This window comes from Drosophila willistoni (assembly GCF_018902025.1).
Source record: "Drosophila willistoni isolate 14030-0811.24 chromosome 2L unlocalized genomic scaffold, UCI_dwil_1.1 Seg168, whole genome shotgun sequence".
Taxonomy (NCBI): domain Eukaryota; kingdom Metazoa; phylum Arthropoda; class Insecta; order Diptera; family Drosophilidae; genus Drosophila; species Drosophila willistoni.
In genome coordinates this window covers 4439093-4460151 of record NW_025814047.1, presented here as the reverse complement: position 1 = coordinate 4460151, position 21059 = coordinate 4439093, and the positions used below count along the sequence as shown (strand labels likewise).

The window sequence follows — 21059 nt, the reverse complement described above, 5'->3', positions numbered from 1 at the left end:
ATTGTTGTTCCTGTGTTCTTCTGTGTGTAACGAGTGGCAAATTTCAGGAAACGGAAATGGCAATTGCAAGCAAAAGGCGATGGCGAAAGCGAAGGCAAAGTCGCACGGTAAATGTGAAGTTGGGCGCTAAATGAAATGCCAACACAGCAACATGAGGCAAGCAAAGCAAAAAGGCGGAAACAGCATTACGAATGACGTTCATACTTTGGTCGAAGGGGAGAGAGAGAGGGAGATATGTTGGATGGCAGAGGATATGAATTCCAGGAGACAGCCAGGTGCCAAGGTAGACAATTTGCTGCTATTTAAATTTCATTTGGAATTCTATTTAATCGAGACAGGAAGCTGTAAATGCGGTAAAAGTATTTTCTGTAAATAAGTAAATACTTTACAGATATTAGTTTACCACACAAAGTCTTCAAGCTTAACAACTTCAGAAACTTAAAGTGTAGTGGAATCTGCAATAAAAATACTTCATTTATCAACAATCCTTTCCATTATCCCCTATTCTCAGTAGTGTTGAATCGCTTGTGAGTGGGTGAACAAAATTGAACGACTCTCTTCAGTTAGTAAGTCAACATGTTCATTTTTGACTTACAATTGAATTGACAATATGAATCCAAAGGCTCTGTCTAAAGTGGGATGTGTCTCAATCGTTGCAAAATTTTAATTAGCGTTATTAAATTCTTTTCATAAGAGTTTAAGAACAGATCAGGAAACTCGATCAACAATAAAATTAGTAAAGACCAAAAAAAGGAGTCAGAGAGTTAAGTGAACAAGTGAGTCAGATGAACAAGTGAGTTAAGTGATTAAGTGAGCCAAGTGCATTACATGAATTATATGTTTTGGCAAACTTTTTCGCTTCAACGAGTTGTAATTCTTAACTAGTTCAAGAAGTTAAAGTTCATAGCATAGTGATTGTTATTCTGGATCCTTAAGCAAAGTCTGTTGATGATAAAACGGATGACTAATAGATAAACATATAGTAAATTGTATTTATTAAATATATAATTTCTAATGTAAAGTGCAAATCATATTATTTGTCTTTGCTTTCTGTCTTTACATTTAGTATTCTACTTTATGATTTCTAAGAGACTCATCTAGCTTATCGTTTTTAACAAAAACCTTCTAATGTACTGTGATAATCCAAAAACAGACAATTTTATATTTATTAGCCTAATATTATTGAGAATGACCGATTTCATAAAGATCGGGTGGCTATATCATTTAGCTTCAATAGGTATAATAGTCGTGAAGAATTATTTTAATCAGCGATATTTTTCTGTTTACCAGCTTTATTACCTAAGGTATAACCCCGCTAGTTTGGGTCAAAATCGAATGACATACAAGTAAATGATAAAATTGATTGCTAACTTTTTAAATTTAACCTCTTAGTATTTATATATGTATAGGTTTTTTTCACACTAATGGTTAGGAATCAATCAAGAAAAAAGAAAAGGGTTCGAAAATGTCGCCTCGTCTGAAATTTGGCCAGCGTGATAGTTTTTCTTAAGCCCTTTAAAATTAAACAAACTAACAAATGTTATTCAAATTTTGTTGGCTACTTTTTCCTTGTTCTTCTAATGTCTAGAAAATTAAACAAATGAGGAGATGGACTTTCACTTCTGGTTTGGACAATGGAAATCTTTTCGTTTATACTCGATTAAATTGCAATAACTTTCTCTTTCTGAGGCATTCAACCGAAATGCAACAAAAATCTAAGCCCTCCACACAAACAATGGCCCTCAAAAATTGGCATGGATAGGGATGAGATAGAGATAGAATCTGTTTCTTGTAGATGGCGCACTGTGAAGATAGATGGCATAGATATGCCGCCGATGCTAATAATAAGCATTTCGCTTTAACGGGACATTCGTGACAAATCTGGCGTTGCAGGCAACTTTTTGCGGCTGTTGCTGTCGCCATTGTGGAAAGGACAACGACAACTATGCCAACGGCAACATCAACTGAATCTGGCAACAACAGCAACGGGAAATGACGAAAGAAAAGAAAAGAACAAATATTATGCTGCTGCTGCTGCTGCTGTTGCTGAAAATAAATTGCAATTTTATCTCATATAATTCAATTAAATGATTTGCTTTTCGCTTTCGCCTCAAACTCTTGACAACAACTCGTCTATGTTTTTGTTTTCGTTTTTTTCTCTTTCAGAGATTTCCTTTTTGCCTTTCGTCTCTTTTACGCATTTTTTCACTTGACACTGCGTTGCGCTTTTTGGTGATTTATTGCCCCTTCGGTTGAGTCTCCCTGCTCGATCCCAACATTAACATCATCCTCAGCATCATCAGCAGCATTGTCGTTGGGGCCCTTCCCGGCGACCATTGTGTCTTGTTCCATCTAAAAATAAGTGAGAGTGCCGCACTTGGCTGCATATTTAAATTGTTGGCTGAAATCGTGTTACATATCCCATTGCCTAATGGACAAATGGACTGACTTGTGGCTGGCTAGCTGGCTGGCTGACTGCCACAAAAAAATTGGTTTGAAATATTTTGGCATTTTCCATCAATTTTCATATAATGCAACGACTTTCGTCTATTCTTTCTTTCTTTTTTCATCGACTTCATCGATATGCAAGCAAAATCCTAGTGCCATGGAAGAATGCTGATAGGAAATGAATGGAATGGAATGGAATGAGATGGCAGGACAGGCATGTGTGTGTGTGTGCGTGTGTGTGTGTGTGTGCGGCAGGAGACAGGAGACATTCTCAATCATTTATGCAGCAATCAGTGCTGACGTCTTTTCCACACGTACGATTACTGAGCAACTCGGCATAGAAGTTTCGGTAATGCCAAGCATATTGGATTGAAATTGAATGGATACCATTTAAGATGAGCACTAACAAATGGATATAGGTCACTTAACCATCTGTATCAGTTGTCTAACATTTCCTTTCTTCAAATTAAAGGGAAACCATTTTTCTTCATATATTTTCAGAAACAGGAGTAAATTTATCTAATCATTGACAAGTTTTTTCTATTTCTATTTAATAACTTTTCAAACGAAGATTCTTGTTTAAAAACCACAAATTCAACAACAAGTATCCACTGGCAATTACTTCATACATTTCATTTTTGTAACCCCTTTAATCCTTATATTTTCTTATATTTTTTTAGATTCGTTTCAGAAGCCAGTCAAAGGACTATTTATACTCCATCCAAGTCCAATGTCACAAGTCAATGTGATTGGCTGTAACTAAGTTACACATATATGTATATAATCTTATATATATTTTTCTAATTTGCATTTAATAGATTACTATATTTGCTTTGCCAAAAATGTGCAAAAATTTAAATTTAAAATAATAAATTTCATCGAGTCGAGGCCATTCGGAAAATTGAAACAATAAAAGGCTGAAATAACAGTCAAACAGTCGATTTGATGAAACAATAAATACTCGAATTAAAAGCAAATATTTTTTCAACATATTTTTAATTGTTGACATCGTAAGTTCTGCAAGAATTTATCGACAAACGTTTATCTCATAATACGAAAATCTCTCGAATTTTTGTATACAGCTTTAATACTCAAATTTAACAATAACAAGCAGAAATAGTGGAAAATTCGGTTCTCTCTTTTAGTTTTTATAGTAACTCTATGATGAATTTTAGATAATTATATGCTACAAAAAATGTGGCAGCAGGAAACCATCTCATCCAGAAAAGCTATGGATTTATTTAAGAGTTTCCTATCTTTCCTCTGGGCACATGATGAGAGCTACAAAAATAGAAGAGAGAAATGAAAAAAGACCCATTAATCATTAGAATATCAATAAATACAACAAATGTAGCGCGATTCTCAAACAAGCTTTATAAGTATGAAGTACTCCAAATGTTTTATTTTCAGCTTTAGTATGGCTTGGATGTTCGTTTCCATCATTCTTCTGAGCCCTACCGACCAAGGCCATTGGAAAAGAACGTATGTTCTCCCAAATATACATTCTATTTGATAATTTTATACAATCATGTTGTGGGAACTGAAATTCGTTAACTCGATTCCGCCATCATCTTCCAAGTTTTGGGTAATTAAAATAAAACATGATTATTAATCATTTTTGGTGTATCGCTTTGGCTGTTACTCAAGAGAAAAAACAATAACTAAAGTTAGTTTTAGTTGTTTTCGAAAAGAATTCAATCAAAATCAAAATTCTAAAAGTTGTCATCAATCTATAAATAGGATATACATAAATATAGAAATTTGTTGCGATTCTTTTTCATTGGAGAGGACCTTCAGGCTGAGGTTCGGCACAACTAATTTATTTTTCATTGCTTTTATTAAATTGATTTATTGTCAATTTATTTTGGCTTAAGCTGTGTATAACTGACTTCTCGCGGCCGATCCTGGGTCTTTAATTGTAGTCCCTCGAAGACTTGTCATATTGATCCCAGACTATCTTTATAGGATACCTCTCCAGTTCTGATTTCTGTACATCAGAATGATTCCCGAAGTGCTGAAGTTGTTATAGCAGACCTCCTGAACACTTCATGCCGTTCTTGAACCCTTCCAGTTATTAGGATACCTCCTGTGGTTTTTGATTGCTTTTCACGGACTCTCAGCGTTTCATGGACATTTGAGTGGTCACCAGAATAACTGCCATGGATATTACAAGTAATTGAGATCACCAAGTAATTGAGATCCTAAAGTAGATATTGAAAATTTTCTTAATCCTAATTTTGAGTGTCTCAATGACAAAAGTCATTTTTGGCGAAATCCAGTATGGGAAATGTTCATTTGTTACTTTAACCCAATGAGAAATCCATAGAATGGCATTACATCATATTTGTATTCAATTATTTAGGCTTAAGTTAATAGTTTAAATCTCGTAAGTTTCTTAGCACTTGTCATATAATTCATCAGTATTAATTTTTGCATAAAATATCATTTTGTGCCTTGAGACACTCTCAATTACACTTAAATAAAAACAATTAAAATTTAGGAAAAAACTATTTATGATGCGATCACAAGTCAATATTTTCTGCTAGCTGTTTACCAATTTGCCTACACAATAAGTCAACTTTAATCATTTACAATGCCTTTCATATAAGTTCTTTTGATCACTATCCTTGACTGCACTGACAGCCATGAGTAGAGAGAATCAATCGGATAATCAGATTTTTATCTATCTACACAAAAAAAATGAGAAAAAAGAACACAATTTTAACGAAATTTGCATTCGGTGATTTAAAGGTTGAAATCAAATTAAGTCAACTGCATAAATTGACTTTTAGTGCAAATAAAATGCTGGATATATATACATATATATAGATGGATAGAAAGCGCAAAAGAGCACAGACAATGAAATTTAGTTGACTTAAATGCATATATATATAGCATCGAGTATGTAGGTAAATAGAGAGCGAAAAATCCTGAAGGGAGGGGGGAAGCACAGCTCGGGGTGATTTCATTTTTTTGCTCCCCATTTTATTTAAAATCCTATCAAAAATGGTAATTGTGTCACCAGCAAAAATATTCTACGTGGGGAGTTGGGGGGGATGTATAATGTATTTATTCGCAAAGCAAATGAAATTGGTTATTCGTTGTCATGATAGAAGTTAGGATCGCTTGCCATTATGTGAGCAACTTCGAGATGGCCAATTTGTTGAATCAATGCTGTGAGTTTCTTACGATTTTTTTTGCAAGTCTCACTGAGTGACTCTTCATCCAAATCGACTTGTTGAATAGATAAATCTGTCTGTTGATTTGCCAACTCATTGAGCTCCTTATAGAGTTCCGACTCTTTCTCGCTAACGAGATCTTGATTGCCTGATGTATATATATTAATGGGTATAATGTCCTCAAACTCTGAGTCACAATTATCCCCCAATTGACTTTCTGATGATTCCTTCACTTTGATTGGACGGCTAGGTTCTATGGTAGCATCATCAACGAGTTGCTTATTCTTACGTTCGCATTCGCAGAAATAGCGCTTGTTGAAGAAAATCACCTCCAGTTGATAGTCCAACCAACTCAAATCCCATTCCAGTTCCAACATGTATTTGTAGGTAACCTTCAACTCTTCACAATGCAGCCGCATGGCCTCTTCTATGTCACAATTCCTTGAATTGATATCATCAAACATTACCATCAGTTTAATATCCTTTTCCAGGGTATCATCGATTACATAATATTGATCTGGTTTCAATAATATCTTATAGGGTTTCGGTTCATTTAAGAATTTCTCCAAAGTATTGATTCCAAACTTTACTCTGCGTACACTGCGCATTACCTTATCATAAATGGGTTCAAAATTCTCCAATTTTTCTTCATAACTTTCCCGCTTTATTTCCAAATCCTTGAGTTCTTCTTGAATTTCATCGCTCTCATATTTTCGGTAATTATCGATGGGCTGCGTTCTTGGCAAATTGAAAAGATAGCAATACCGTCCAGTCGGCAATGGATCCAGCTTAATGTTGTTCAAAAACTTCAACATTCTTCAAAAATATATATTTACACAAATACTTTATTAAATTAATTCTTAGAAAATCATATATAACTATGTCCAATTTGGTCTGACTTATTTTTACTTTGATAAAACTGACGGAGAATCCTAAAGTAACTTTTTTAGGTTTCTTTCATTTTCAGATTATCTATTTCAATGCCTATTCAAAGTCAGAATATTCACAGTATCAAGTTCAACTTTATATAAATATAACTGATATACAAATTTATAGAACACAAGTGCGTTTTTGGTCCCATTCAACAAAAAATCTTGGACCTCAAACCGGCATATCTATGTATGTATTTTCAAATAGACAAAATCAGTCGAAATTAAAATTGCATTGACAAGCAGATTTAAAACAGGGCTAAAATGTGCCTGTATCTAACTGTAAACTCTGTAAAAAAAATGGATACGTAATCTCTTATTTTGCCTAAATTTTAATACAGATTCGCTTAACATAAGTAAATATAAAATAAGAGATATAAAATAAGAGGCGAGGGACAGGTATATCTATAAGAAAAAATGCTGCATACTTTCGAGCTAATTTTAAATAACTTTCAACTGACCACTAAATATCAAAAATGTCCTCAAACTCTGGGTCACAACGAAGTAAATTTTAAATCTCTTAGACTTAAAAAGGATTAAATTCTTAAACAAATATATATAATAAAAAATATCAAATTCTACAGTATTAATAAGGTAATTTAATAAATCTATTAAATTCTAGAGAAAAGCGGACAAATTTTGTCAGTCTTTCTAGCTTTAAAATGGGTTAGTTAAATAGGATATAAATTTCGAGGATTTAACTATTAAGTCACTTGGAAAAAAATCTCGTCAACTGAGAAGTCATTAAAATTTATATGTAAATTTTCAACATTTTACAGACGAAACAATAGCAAGTAGACTAAGAAGTATTCTAATATAAATTTAAACATTGCCAATTGCTTTTATCAGTAGACAAATTCTAGTCTAGGAAGGAACAACAAACAAGGCGTTAAATGTTTAGATTTAAAAAAAGAAACAATAATTCAATTCTTTCAAATTGAATGGTTTTGAATGGTCTTAACAAGTTTTTTAAGTTTGTACATAGGTTCTCTCTAAAAAGTCAATGTACATTTTTACCTATAAGTACAATGTATAACATGTATAATTAAAACTAAAAATTACCCAATTTAAAAAATAACTAAATACTTACCGATTACCAGAAAAAAACACAAATTTAAGTGAATTAACTTACTTTAAAAGCATCTTAATTGTCCTCGATGAGTCTAAAGCAGAAATAAAGCACTAGAGATTGAGTTGAAACAGTTTAGTAGTGGTCTCATTTGCTTCTAATGCGTAGTAAGTTCTGGTCAAACATAGTACATAGAAGGGCGCAGGGGAGTGGGGGGCATGGAATGATCTGCAACAAGTGCAACACAAGGCACAAGAGGCAACTGCAACTGCAAAGTGCTCATCGATAAGTTGAAACACATATACAACTTAATCCATATTTTATGATACAAATATTGTTGGGGATGTTTGTGTGTGGGTGTGTGGGTGTGTGTGTGTGTGTGAGGGGCGTGTGTGTGTGTGTGTGTGTGGGTGCGTTCTCTGGACAATGGCGTATTAGGGCGTATCAGCTTCGAAAGCATGAGAAACCAGAAATTGAGTATGGTAGCCATGTCCACTTGCCGCCCATTGCAAGTACACCCACACCCACCCACACCCACACACACGCACACACACACAGACTCACAAACTAAATAGTTTATGTTGTTTACCAGTGAGCTTGCTGCCATTCTTGCTGCACTTTGGCATTATGCGAAGGGATGGCCAAGATGTGGAGCGAACCGCACGTACTTGCCATCGTCGAACATTCATTCATGGTGCATGTGTGGGCGATGGCAATGGCGTTTCCAGTGTGGGCAGTAAGAACGGGTGAAGAGGCGTGGACATGTCGTTCTATTTGTCTGCCCCGGTTGCTGCTTTTGTTGTCCGTTTCAGAAATCTAATAAAAGTGTGCAGCTTTTCTTTGGATTCACCCCATACTCCATACCCCCATCCCCCATCCCATCCATAGTGTGTTGGTCTGTTGTGCTCCCGATAAGCAAATGCCGGTCCTCAGAATTCAATGGCGTGTGAATGCAAGTCCAAAGGCCAAACATATTTTTAATGAGTTTTATTTGCATTTGCATTTATGTTTATTATCCCAATGATAATCGGAAAATGTTAACAGACACTAACACATATTGTTTATTGGCTAAAAAGTCCTTGACATTGGCATTGAAAGTAAATGCGTTATGAGAGTTGTGTTATGAGCTTTGTTGGGTTGGTCAAGAAGACGTTTCTCTTACGATTTGGCCACTCAAATCAGAATCAATCGATTAATAACTGAAATTTTAAAAATTGCATCGTGTTTTTCCGAATTGTATTTCCTTGGTATAATATTACCTGAAACCTATAACATCTTATAGGCAAAGGTGCTTCTCATTTCTATTTTTCCAAATTCAAATCTAATCAAACGTACGTCAAAAGAACTTTTCCATTTAATTTACTTTCAAATTGTCTACCTTGGAAACATATTTTCATATTAAGAGTTTCATTTGCCTGTACAAAACAAAAAAAAAAAAACTATAATTGCTTATCTTCCGATAAAAATATTTTATATAAATTATATTTTATTTTGTTTTTATTTATTTTATGTTGGATAAAAATTGTCTGAGTTATGTGGTAGATCTTTTTAAGTGGGTAATACCAAGTATTGAATTATAAACAACAACTAATGAAACTCAAATAAAATTTGAACTAATTAAAACAATTATTAGAAGATCAGGATCAATGTCGCAAAAAACCAGTTTCTTCTCCATTTCAAACAGAAATATTTTCATGGGAAATAGAAATTTGCTAAACTTGCTCACACCACTTGCGAATTATAAGAAACAAAGACGAAGGAAACTCTTTTGTGTAGATCTGTGTTAACTAAATTTAAAAATTTTAACACTTTTTTAACAATAATACAAATTTAAGAAAGAACCAAAAAATCAAATAATTAAACCAAAATCATTTTAATTTTTGGATTTTATGGTATACCTTTTATAGAGGAAATAAAGCTTTTCCTAATCAAATAAATGTTCATACGACTTAACACAAAAATGGATAGTAGAAGAATTTAAAATCTTCAGTATAAAATATCAACACTATAATCGTAGATAAATATCTAATTATAATATAGCTACTTTTAAAGATATTAGGCAATACTAAGAAATTAAATGGCCATTAGCTGAATGGGACTACAAATTAGCCCTTCTCAAATAAAGTACCCAACTATACTTTATTACATTGTCTGCAAATTTTAAGTGACACCCTGTTTTGTTCGTGACTAGTCATGACAAAAGTGTACGATTTTGATTCATCTCCAACTTTTAATTAATGTATTTAGTTACAATTACAATTTATGTATCATAGATAGTACAATACTATAGCCTATAGTTTTATCTCAAGTAATTAAGTAAAAGTTATGCACAGTTAAACATTAAATAGTATATAAATCACAAGTACCATAACTAAAACTAATTGTCCAAGAGACAAACAAAATGCCATGAGAGGTAATCCTTGTGCCAATATTAGTAACTCCATTTTAGTCCACTTTTTTTTAGAAATGTCGCCAATTAAAACAAAAACAATGTTGTGCACTGCAAAATAAGTAAATTAAAACATTTTAGTTTCTAATTTGCAACCGCTAAACAAAACATACAACAAAAGCGAATTTCATTTAAATATTTTTGACTAACACTACTGACAACTGCAAAATGATTAATATTATAATGAGATTTACATTTTAATGAAAATTTAACAAACTTTCAGTTAAATAAAATACAATAAACTTTAAAATTAAGTTATTTATTTGTTTCAGATATAAATACATAAAAGATAGTTTCGGATTTGACACTATTCCGCTGGCAATCTGATGTAGTTAAGAATGCTGTGCGGTTTGTGTAGCAAATTTAAACCGAAACTGTAACTAACCAAATTTGTTTATCAAGGTGAAAAATTATCATCTATTTTAAAACAGTAAAAAAAATATTTAACTTCCAAATAGTTATTAAGAACTTAGAAAATATTTGCTAGTATGTAGGTTTATAGCTAAGAAACAATTTTATTTATTGCTATAGCTAGATTAAGGTTAATGCTTTTATTATTAGCTATATAAAGTTACGCAATGACTGAAAAATTGAGAACAACCGATTATACTAAAAATTCATTCTTATTCGTTTTTGATATGCAGATAGATCAATTATTATTCAATATGAAGTAGGAATTATGTAAAATGAATTGATTTTACTAATGTTTTGAAATTGGTAATACAAAAGTTTATAATGCAAGCTTTTTTGCCTTTATTTAGCTGTAATTCCCAACCAGTTTTAGAGTTAATGATAGAACATCGTAATTTAAAAAAAAAAAACTACTTTCAAATAATCCTCTTCAAAAGTGTGACTTCGAGCCGTCTTAATAGCAGGTTGTGGATTATAGTGAACTCTTATTTGAATAATATAGGTATATATATATATTATTTAACGTTTTGTAAACATTTCGTTAAAATAACAATAATTTAGGAAAAATATGAAAAATTATAATGCTGGTTAACTTAACAAACACTACGCAGTGGTTTTTCAATTACTGCAATTAGTGTTTATAAAGTCCTTGATGTAAATTTGAACAGATAAAATACCACTGTGCGTTCAGTTCAGTGTCGAATTTGCAGCCAGCTACTCTCAATTACTAGGCATACAGCGAGAGAATAAGAGCGCCAGAGATAAACGAAAGATAAAGATAAAATTATTGGAAAAGAGAGCTTGAAAGTGTTTGTGTGTGCAGGGAATTGAGAGAAAAACACGCATCTTCCAAACTCACTCTCTCTTGGCACTTGCGTTTCGCGTGTTGTTGGGCAAAATGCATTTTGTTTGTAATTTATCTGCGTGTTACAAGCTGAGGTATTTTAACCAGTTATCAAATAATCATTGATCTTACGAATAAACGTCGGCTTCAGGAGTAGACTTGAAATGAGCATACAAAAAAAAGTAGGAACGTAACGTAAGGGGTGCCGATATAGTATCTCACAGAAATCTCGTCGGCAACAACTGTAAAAGCCGATCGTAATAAGAACTTCGTACAATTTAACAATAATGAAGAATGTTCGGAAAAAAAGGTTTTTACACAACGAACTGTCATGGATCGAAATCAACGATCCCAAGGACACGACCAAGCTTTTATAAAAATAAAATATATTGTAACCAAAATTTTCGATATGTTGATGATAACCATAGTTACTCTTAAAAGATGAACTTTTTTCTCTTTATTTCATTATCTTTTACCTCCATTTCGTGTTTACTTTTATATATGTACCTATGTATTGGCTTATTGTCCCTTTAAAAAAGCTTGTAAATAAAAATAAAAAAAATAAAAAACCTTTTACCTTGTCAATCAAGCGAAATGTTAACTTATACCTCTATATTAAAAACTATAAAAACAAAATGGTGATCATCCGTCCTAAAATTTCCCGACATGACCCAATTTGAAAACAATGTCTTGCGTCCCGCCGTCAAGATGGCCTTCTTCGTTAAGTTTTTGGTTTTTTTCTGAATAAATTGTTTAATTTGTATCAAATTTTTAACACATTTCTAGATTTGTTGCTTGTTTGCTCCTACTTACTGATGGCTAGTTCTTCTTTAACTTCAATGCCGATCCTAATTGGAATATGGTCCTAGCTCACTATTAGCATATTAATAAGCTTACTGAATGATCTGAAATGAAACCTGCGATAAATTTTGAAATATGCATTTCACGAGAGATGGATTAATCAAGTTTTTACGTCCTTTAATTGCCCAAAAATCGTACCTGTTAAAATATTTGAGGTAAATTCCCTTCTATGTAGTCGCAGTTGGTCTGTTACTTTGTCAAATATTCTAAAAATGGGATTTCATAGAGAGCCCTTGTGGTTAATCGGTAATTATAAACGGCAAATCTTGAAATTGGACGAATAATACATTTCAGAAATTTAAAGAACTTTTTCCCAAGCACACTGAGTTTTCACAATTGCAATTTTTGTGAAACTTTTGTAGAAATTAAAATTATTTAAGAAAATTAAATCAGACGACATTAACGTTATGTCCAAATCGATAAACAAATTCAATTTAATGACTTGGCAGGCAATTCAGTTCAAATTGTCCTTGTTTTGATTTTAACAGAACATAATTTTTAGCCACAAAACTAAAATTTACTGAATTTATCTAAAAACTCTCCCACCCACCAGACTCTCTCTCAATACTCTCATCGTCAGTCACTCATTCCATTTTTGTTCCAGTTGGAAATGCAACGGAATGGAATGGCTCTCTCACTCTCTTTTAGTTCATTTTGTTTGGCCTGCACTCAACTCTCTCAGAGAGCGAAAGAGACATTGGAAGCGGGGCGCTCTCGCTCTCTCAAAACTGATCGTTGTTCTTAACTATGTTTTTTTAACATTTATTGTGATTTTTTTTTTAAATTAAAATTTTTTTAAATAATAATTTTAACTAGTATTTTATTTTTAAATATTATATACTTGCTAAATTGTTAAGTATTTCTATATTTACAATTTGCCGTTATTCAATAAGAATCTTTATGATATGTATACGTAGTTATGTTTGTATTCAAATCCTTCATATTTATATTTTAACCGACCCAAATTATAAAATCAAAAAATATTGTGAATTTTAGTCAATTAAAGTTTTTGAATCACATCATTTCATTCATAAATAACTTGATTTCAATTTCGAAGGCCAATCAACCACTGTGCGTAGTCCAGCGCCGAATTTGAATTTTGCAGCGAACCACTCTCATTACAACGCGGACAGCGAGAGAAAGAGAGAGAAAACAAACGAGAGAGGAAAAAAGTGCCATTGCGGGTGAGTGAGTGAGAGAGGTGAACGGAGCGTAAAACGGCGAAATGAATGGAAGAGAAGAGATATAGTTTGTTTGTGTGTGCGTCTGCTATGAGAGTGGGAGAACAATCGCGCATCTGCCACAATCTCTTTCTCTCTCTCTCTCTCACAGCACTTGCGTTTTGCGTGTTGTTGTTATTGTTGCTGCTGCTGTTGTTGGACAAACTGCTTTTTTTGTGTGTGCGTGTGTTTGTAATGTATCTGTGTGCAAAGAGAGAGTGCCATTACAAGAGCACCGTTCAGTTCGAATTGAAACTTTGTGGCGCACGGACGGTTGGAAATTGCCTTTCAATAAAAAGCGGAAAGCGATATAAAAAAGTAAACGCTAATAGCGCAAAGAGTAGCCGAAAAGAAAAGCGTACACAAAGCAGAGAGCACTAACAACAACAACAGTAATAACATTAGCATCAGCAGCTAAAAAACAACAACTACAGCGTCTCGCAGTGGCATTGTTGTTGTTGTTTCTTTAACCACTACACCAAAACGTGTAAACGCGCGTGTGTCTCTGTGTGCGTGTCACTGTCGTCTGTCTCCTCCTCCTCCTACGGCTGCTACTAAGTGTATTTGTTATGTGAGTGAATGAATGGTTTATGCATTTCTTTGCATATATACAATACATAAAGTTTAAATTAAATACTTTTTGGTCTTAATTAAATACTTCCGCGACATTTGCCGCGAGCTGCCGCTTTCAATTTTTGAGTTTTCTTCATCTACAACAGGGCAACGGCAACGGCGGCTATCTATCGATTGTTGTCCCGCTCGCACTAACACACACGTTGTGAGAGAGCGCTCCCCCGTTTTCATCCAACACAGCGTGTGTGTGTGTGTGAGTGTTGTGTGTCTGTAGTGTTTTTGTTGTGTCTCGTTGTGCCGCCGCCGTCGTCGCTGCCGCAGCGCGAATTTAAAGACAAGTGCAAAAATTGAAAAGTGCATGAGCCCCCCAGGTAGAGCGAAGAAGAAAATCGCCAAACAAAGTGGTGAAAGTGAAACAGTGTGCAAGTTTTTCGTTCCCCCTCCCACTCCCCCTAAACTAAGCATCATTTGCTTTGGTATAATGATTCGTAGCAACAACAAAAACAACATCATCAGCATCAGCAATTGTTGAACAAAAACTCTAACCGGAAAGTTTTTCCCACCCACAAAAAAAAAATTAGAAAATTGAGAAAAGGTACTTTTGCTCTTTGGCTTACGGCGACGGCGCACTGTGGCTACGTTCCATGCGCAACAGCAACAACAACAACAAGCATATACGAAAAATAGTAGCAAATTTAGGCGCGTGGCAGCAGAAAACGTAGTAGATTGCGTAGCATATGCAGTTTTCTCTCAATACATTGTTGTTTGAAATGTGCAGTGCTGCTGCTGCTTCTCATTCGTTTCAACCCCTAAGTAACAATTCTGTTGCGCTCTCTCCCTCACTCAAACTGGTCCCACGCTCTCTCAGTTCAGTTGGTCTCTCACGCTACCTGTGCCTTGCTCTCTTTCTCTCTGTCTCTCACTCGCGGCTTACGTTTTTTGGTGGCGCTCTCTCCTCCGCCTCCCACTCTCTTTCTCTCTCTGTCTCTCTTCAATTTGGCTGAGCGAAAATATTCAATTTGGCTGGGCGAATTTCTTGCATTTCACTGACACTCGCCGCAAAAGTCAGACAAAAAGTTCTTCTTTGGAAAACGCAGCGGAAGAAACAAATTTTCACTTGAGTTCTCTCCACCCATCACAAACACACACTTAGGAAAACAAAAAAAAAAAACTCACTCACAATAATCACACACACACAGAAAGAATAACATCTTCAATTGCTTCCCCCCATCCGTCTTGTCGTCAATCGTGCGTGTGTGTACGTGAAAATTGACGTGTGTGTGCGTGCGTGTCTCTTTGTGTTTTTGTAAATGCCAAAATAAAATTTGATTTGGCAAAATCCACAAAAAAAAAAACGATAAACCGGAAAATTGAAACCGTTAACGTAAGTGAAGTTTTTGACAATTGTTGTCAGTGTTGCCAGGCCCAAGCACATAAAAAACAAAAAGTGTTGCCCAATCCCCCGGATCATTTGACTGTCCCCCTCCTTTGGGTTGCCACCTCTCAGTCAATTTAGAGTTAAGAAACCAACAAACAAGACACACACACACATCACATCTTCAGTTCTAGTGCAGTTAATCCCCTCTTCGAAATATACATTGTTTCAAAAAAATAAACAAAAATTCTGTGGTTCAAGACAATGTGAATAGAACAAAAAAAGCAAAACAAAACAGACAATACAAAGAAAAATTCAAGTAGAAACGTGAAAAATTAAACTGTGGAAATTTTGCGAAACGAAATTTTAAAGTGCATTTCAAATTGTTGTTGTTGTTGCCGCTGTGCCCACCATTTTGTTGTAAGCCAAAGAAATAGAAAAGAAAAGCCAAGACAACACACACACACACAGAGAGAGAGAATCAGGCCGCTTCTGTCTTTGCCGGTCGTTTTCTTTCTTTCTGTCGTTGGTGGTTAGACAAAAACAAAACAAAAGAAAATGGGAAATAGGAAAAATGGAGCGTGTTTCTCTGTGTGTGTGTGATGATGGAAAAGTTTAGCATTTCCAATTTACCGTTATACGGTGAATTTTCACCGTATGTTGTTGTGTTTCATTAATGAAAAATCAACCCCCGGCATATTGGCCAAGCGACGACGACGACGGCGGCGCCCCCACAAACAAAACAAAAATCAGCAGCAGCAGCCGCCGCCGCCGCCGTTGCCATTGCCGTTTACCGTTGCCTGTGTCCGCGTGTTGTGTGCTTTTCCTATTTTCCATTCCATAAGGGTTGTTGCACACACACACACACTCACTCGCATGAAACGAAAAATATATGAAAAACTTTTTTCAAGTTTACGATTTTCCCTTACAAATGAAAAGTTGCTATTGCCGTTTTTATTATTTCGGGTTCATTCTTCATTTGCTTTGCTTTTCGCTTCTCACATTTATCCTTCCTTTTTTGTTTGCTCTTTTGCTCTCTCTTTCTCTCTCCGTCTGTTATACTCTCCTGTTCTTTGCTCTCCGTTTGTTTGCTTGGCCTTTCCTTTCGAAATCCATTTGACATTTCGGCCATGTTCCTTTTTTTTTCCGTTGCCGGCGCTTTTTTCAGTGCTTTTCTTTCTATTCTGTTCCGCATACTTTCTTTTTTTTTTTGACAACTCCGAGGGTGGTTTAAGCAATTTGCTTTTTGAGTCAAATGTAATAGATTTTAAACGAATATGATTTTTCTATAAGCCATTTCCAATTGGAATATATCATTTAAATATATGAATATCCTCTTAATCCTTAAACACAAAGTCTTAAGACCACTTTTGCTTTCATCTTAAATCCCAATTTATAGTCCAATAAATTGGCTTTTAGTTGCAATGTTAATTTATGCTAAAAATGTATCAGTTATCTCTCATCTCTCTATAATTATTCCATTATCACAATTAATTATTAGTTAAATAAATCTTATATAAATCTTAAATCTTATTCGTTCTGTTTGGATTTTATTAGTTGAATAAATTTAATTGGCTTATTGTTACAATTAAATATAAATTTATTTGAAATATTTCTCTATGAATAAACTAAAATCTATAAATATTTAAATCTATTTGAACGATTTAAATATTTCAATCCAAACTAATTCTTCTAAAAAACGCATTAAATAGACTCAGATAAATTGTGAAAACATTTTAAAGATGAAAAAATATTTCTTTTACTTTTAAATGATCATAAAGGTACTTATTTCATGATCTCTTCCGTTTAATTGTCTTAAGTTGTCTAGTTTTCAATATTTTGCAATATATTTTGAATCAATTCATTTATATTTTTTCGACCTTTCTAAATTTTATCAATTTTTTTGCAATACATTTTGAATTAATTCTCTTGTTTGTGAAAGATTGACAAATCCTTTAGAATTTCATTAAACCTTTTATAATTGCATCTTTAGATTTTACAACTAAAACGATTTGATTTTTAGTTTGAATATTTTTGGGATTTAAAATCTTGACACAACTAAAAAAATATAAAAATAATTAAATTAATGAACAGAAACCATGGTAATAATAGAATTTTCTTTTAATTGTCAAAAGTTTGTTGAATGAATATGAACACAGATATTTGATTATTTTTACTTTATGCATAAAATAAATTACAGTTCTTACTAGATACAAATTGGATATAATTTTTGTTTCAAAATAAATTTTAAATAAAAATTTGTCTCATGCTTAAAGTCCCAGTTATTTGTCAATACTTGTTCTGTAATAAAGAAAGTAACGTACAATTTTGTCAACATTTTTGAAACATTTTCAAGTCAAGGATTCTTTTTAGCTTACATTAATTACTTTAAACTTATTACTTCAAAATTCCCAAAATAAACCAGCTTAAATGGTAAACGAAAAGACTTTTGTTTTATTAGCTAAGAACCGAAACCTTATTGATTTATTTAAATAAATATTTCGTTACGTGATTTTGCAGGTGTTTTCCTTTTGACTTGGTTGTTGTTGGTAGGGAAAAAAGTTTAAGCTAATGTGAATAATTTGCAATTATATTTTCACCGTAACTGCAATTTGTTTCAGCATTTTATTTTTGTTTTGGTTTATGCAAAAAAAAAAAAAAACAGCAAATAACACAAAATAATTAAAGTTTATGTTAATGACTCAAAACTTTAAGTGCAGAGAGTTGAAATTTTGTTGTAAACACAATAAAAGGTTTTTATGTTTGCATTTTGCAATTTCTTCAAATAAATGCAATCGAATGGAAATGGAAATTTTATGCCAACACTTTTACATGATTGCACTTTTGATGAAATAGTATTTAAAATGTAATTATTTCTCTCACCTAGTTGGAAAAACGTGTCTAAGTGGTTTGTGCCACAATTTGGAATAGGTCGACGGATATGGGAATTAAAGATTATAACTAACTAATTGCCAATTTACACAGGAAACATTAACATCATTATGTAGAGAGAAAGAGATGCACAGTCTTTGTGTTTATATTGATTGTTTGATGATAATGTATTCTTGTGCTACATTTTTGTTTTAGTTGTTATTAATAGAAGTATTCCACTTTTTTCTTGCTCTGATTTCAGCTGAAGAATACCACATACAACACACCAAACAAACAACCAACCAATCAACCAACAACAAAAAGAAACAAACAAAACGGAAAATTTATCACGCAAATCAAAAAGTGCAATAAAAAGAGAAGAAAAAATAAAAGTTGAAAGTGCTTGAATATCATACGACGGCTCCCTCTCTGCATGCCCCCCTTTAATCCATTAAATGAAAAAAAATCATTTTTAAGGAAGTAAAAAATAAACGCAAAAGGGTAAATAAATAAAAGAGGCCACAATCCAACCAAAAAAAGAAAAAACAACAACAAAGTTTAAATAAATATTTACAACTTAAAAAAGTATAAAGAGAGTAAAACAACATTCGGTCGCGTTACGTTATTTGTCGCCTGTCTTCTAAACGTTACGTTACGCATTTGTCCACCGTCACGTTACGTCAAGATTAAATCGTTCCCACGTCAATACAGACTAAACGTTGTTATTGTCGTCGTCGCGTCTTCTAATTGTCAAGAAAAGGAAGACTAGACCTTCCCCCAAACCCACCCCCCCTTCACAAAAAAAGAGATCATTTTTAATTATCCCACGTGCAACGTAGGCTCAGGCCAAAAAATCGCCAAAATTCTACACCCACAAACTTTAATCAGCCCCGAGATTTCGCTCCAGTTCGCAACGGCGACCACAATGCCCTACAACGGCGCTAGCAATGGCAGCGGCGGTGGTGGCGGCGGCGGTGCCAGCGGGGGCGGGGCCACCATCGTTGTCAGCGAAGGACCGCAGAATAAAAAGATACGCACCGGTGTCCAGCAGCCCGGTGAAAATGATGTGCATATGCATGCTAGGGTAAGTACCATCAGAAATACTCAAAAGTACTCAAACAAAAAGAATATCAACCCACAAAGCTCTCTCTTTAGTCACAGAACACTTTCAGTTCCATTACGGGTGGATTCTCCACCACCCACCCTTATCAGAGCGCGAATATTGCCAATGCCTGTCCAAAGATTGATATATACAGTGTAAATGCATTTATGCTGCTGCTTTTACCGCCAACCCTCCCATACTCCCATTCCCCACCCTCAAACTCATTCCCGTTGCCCTTCAGGGCTTTTCCCATTCTATCCTGATAATAACAGGGTGGTGGTAGCTCTAGCTAGAGCTAGGTAGATTAGGTACAGGAGGAGGTGGACTGTAGTTTAGGTTGATGATAAAAGTTCAGTTTTTTTTGGGGTTGCTCTACGAATAGAGTGAGAGAGAGAGAGAGAGAGAAAGAGGGGTACACACAATTCATCCATACCTTATCTAGACTTTTATGAAGCTTATCACGAATTTCCAACATTTTTTCGAGAGTGTACCTCATAAGGAAGGAAATTTTGTATTTCCGAATACAAAAATTCATTGAAAACAGCAAATGATAAGCTTTTTGTGGAAAGGGAAGCGAAAATTTTAATTTTCAATTGGAAAATGCATTGAAAGTGTCATAAAAATTAGTTTTACTTAGTTAAAATATCAGTGTTAGTTAAAGAGTTTTCAGATAGCCAGCTCTCAGACCTTTCATAATTATAATATTTGTTTTCGTACTAAAAAGATAATTTTTAACGATTAGTTCTCTTTAATATCTGTAATACTATAATCATATATTGACTATCTCGACATCCCTTTTAACAAAACTAAATTTCACTATTAATTTTAGGGTTTTCAGATAGTTATGTTTCTTTTTCACTAATAAGTATAAATTTTTAGCTTTACTTTTGAAAAATTGAATTGAATTTGTTTTAGGTTTATTTTTTATGAACCAGTTCATAGTTTATATGAAGCATATTTCTAGGAAATAAACTAAAATATCGTTTAGGTTTAGAAAAGTCTCCGGAAATTTCATGATCCTGTGAACTTTTGTAATGTTAATAAAAAGATGGAAATAATTCCAGCGCCAAACAATTTACTAAGGTTGCTTTGAAGTGATAGACTTTTACGACTGTTTTGTAAATCTTTCAACGAGGCAAGGTTTCGTTATCAGCTCCAAACCCAGAACTGGTTGGGAATTATAACAACAACCTAATTCATTTTTTGTTTGCTCCCCTTCATTTTTACCAAATTTTCAATGACTTGTGCGAGTTTCTCTTTTGGCCATATCAGAACTTAAGAGTTTACCCCCGCGAAATGTGGTAGCACGTGGAGACAATGTGGCAAATTGTTGCTGTGTTTTGTGCGGCATTCGAGTCAGTTGTGTGTGTGCCAGTTGCTTGTATTGGTGTTGGTGTTGGGAAAAATCGATTTTTCCTATTGCCACTGGCAAAAGGAAAATTTTTGTTTGTCTCTGCTTATCATTTTGCTTATGCCGTATGTATATCTCGGTAGAGATAAAAAAGTTATTTATTTAACTCTCGTAAACAGGAAGAGATTGGAGCAGAGAGACGGGAAAATAGAAATTGATTCACTTTGAATTGAGTGCAATTGTTGGGGCCAAACTTCTCCTCTAGCAACTAAGAAGAACAATAAGAATGTAGAAGGATATTACTTTATTTGGGAAATTGTTGCTGTTGTTGTTGACCAAACGAGCGACCGAGCGAGCGACCCATCGAAGAGTGCTTT

At 34.0% G+C, this 21059-nt stretch overlaps 1 protein-coding gene and 2 long non-coding RNA genes across 16 annotated transcripts in view; 2 read left to right on the top strand and 1 right to left on the bottom strand.

The window, feature by feature from the left end:
- Positions 1-9835: 9835 nt before the first annotated feature.
- Positions 9836-15303, bottom strand: LOC124459933. Its single transcript, XR_006953891.1, has 2 exons — positions 15164-15303; positions 9836-10125 (listed from the first exon to the last, which is right to left on the bottom strand). It is a non-coding gene; the product is annotated as an uncharacterized LOC124459933 (long non-coding RNA).
- LOC124459932 lies at positions 13624-18604 on the top strand. The gene is made up of 2 exons (XR_006953890.1): positions 13624-13981; positions 18492-18604. It is a non-coding gene; the product is annotated as an uncharacterized LOC124459932 (long non-coding RNA).
- Positions 18605-19035: 431 nt separating this feature from the next.
- The window catches only part of LOC6640790 (heterogeneous nuclear ribonucleoprotein L), a 146011-nt gene continuing 143987 nt past the window's right edge, over positions 19036-21059 (top strand). For 3 of the 14 annotated variants that reach the window (XM_023174962.2, XM_023174965.2, XM_023174963.2), the window contains exon 1: positions 19112-19313. In XM_023174962.2, the coding sequence (XP_023030730.1) occupies positions 19155-19313 (159 nt within the window). In that variant the 5' untranslated portion in view covers positions 19112-19154. Of the gene's footprint in view, positions 19314-21059 lie in introns of all 14 variants that reach the window. The other 11 variants (XM_015178651.3, XM_023174964.2, XM_015178650.3 and 8 more) reach the window with 6 other exon arrangements.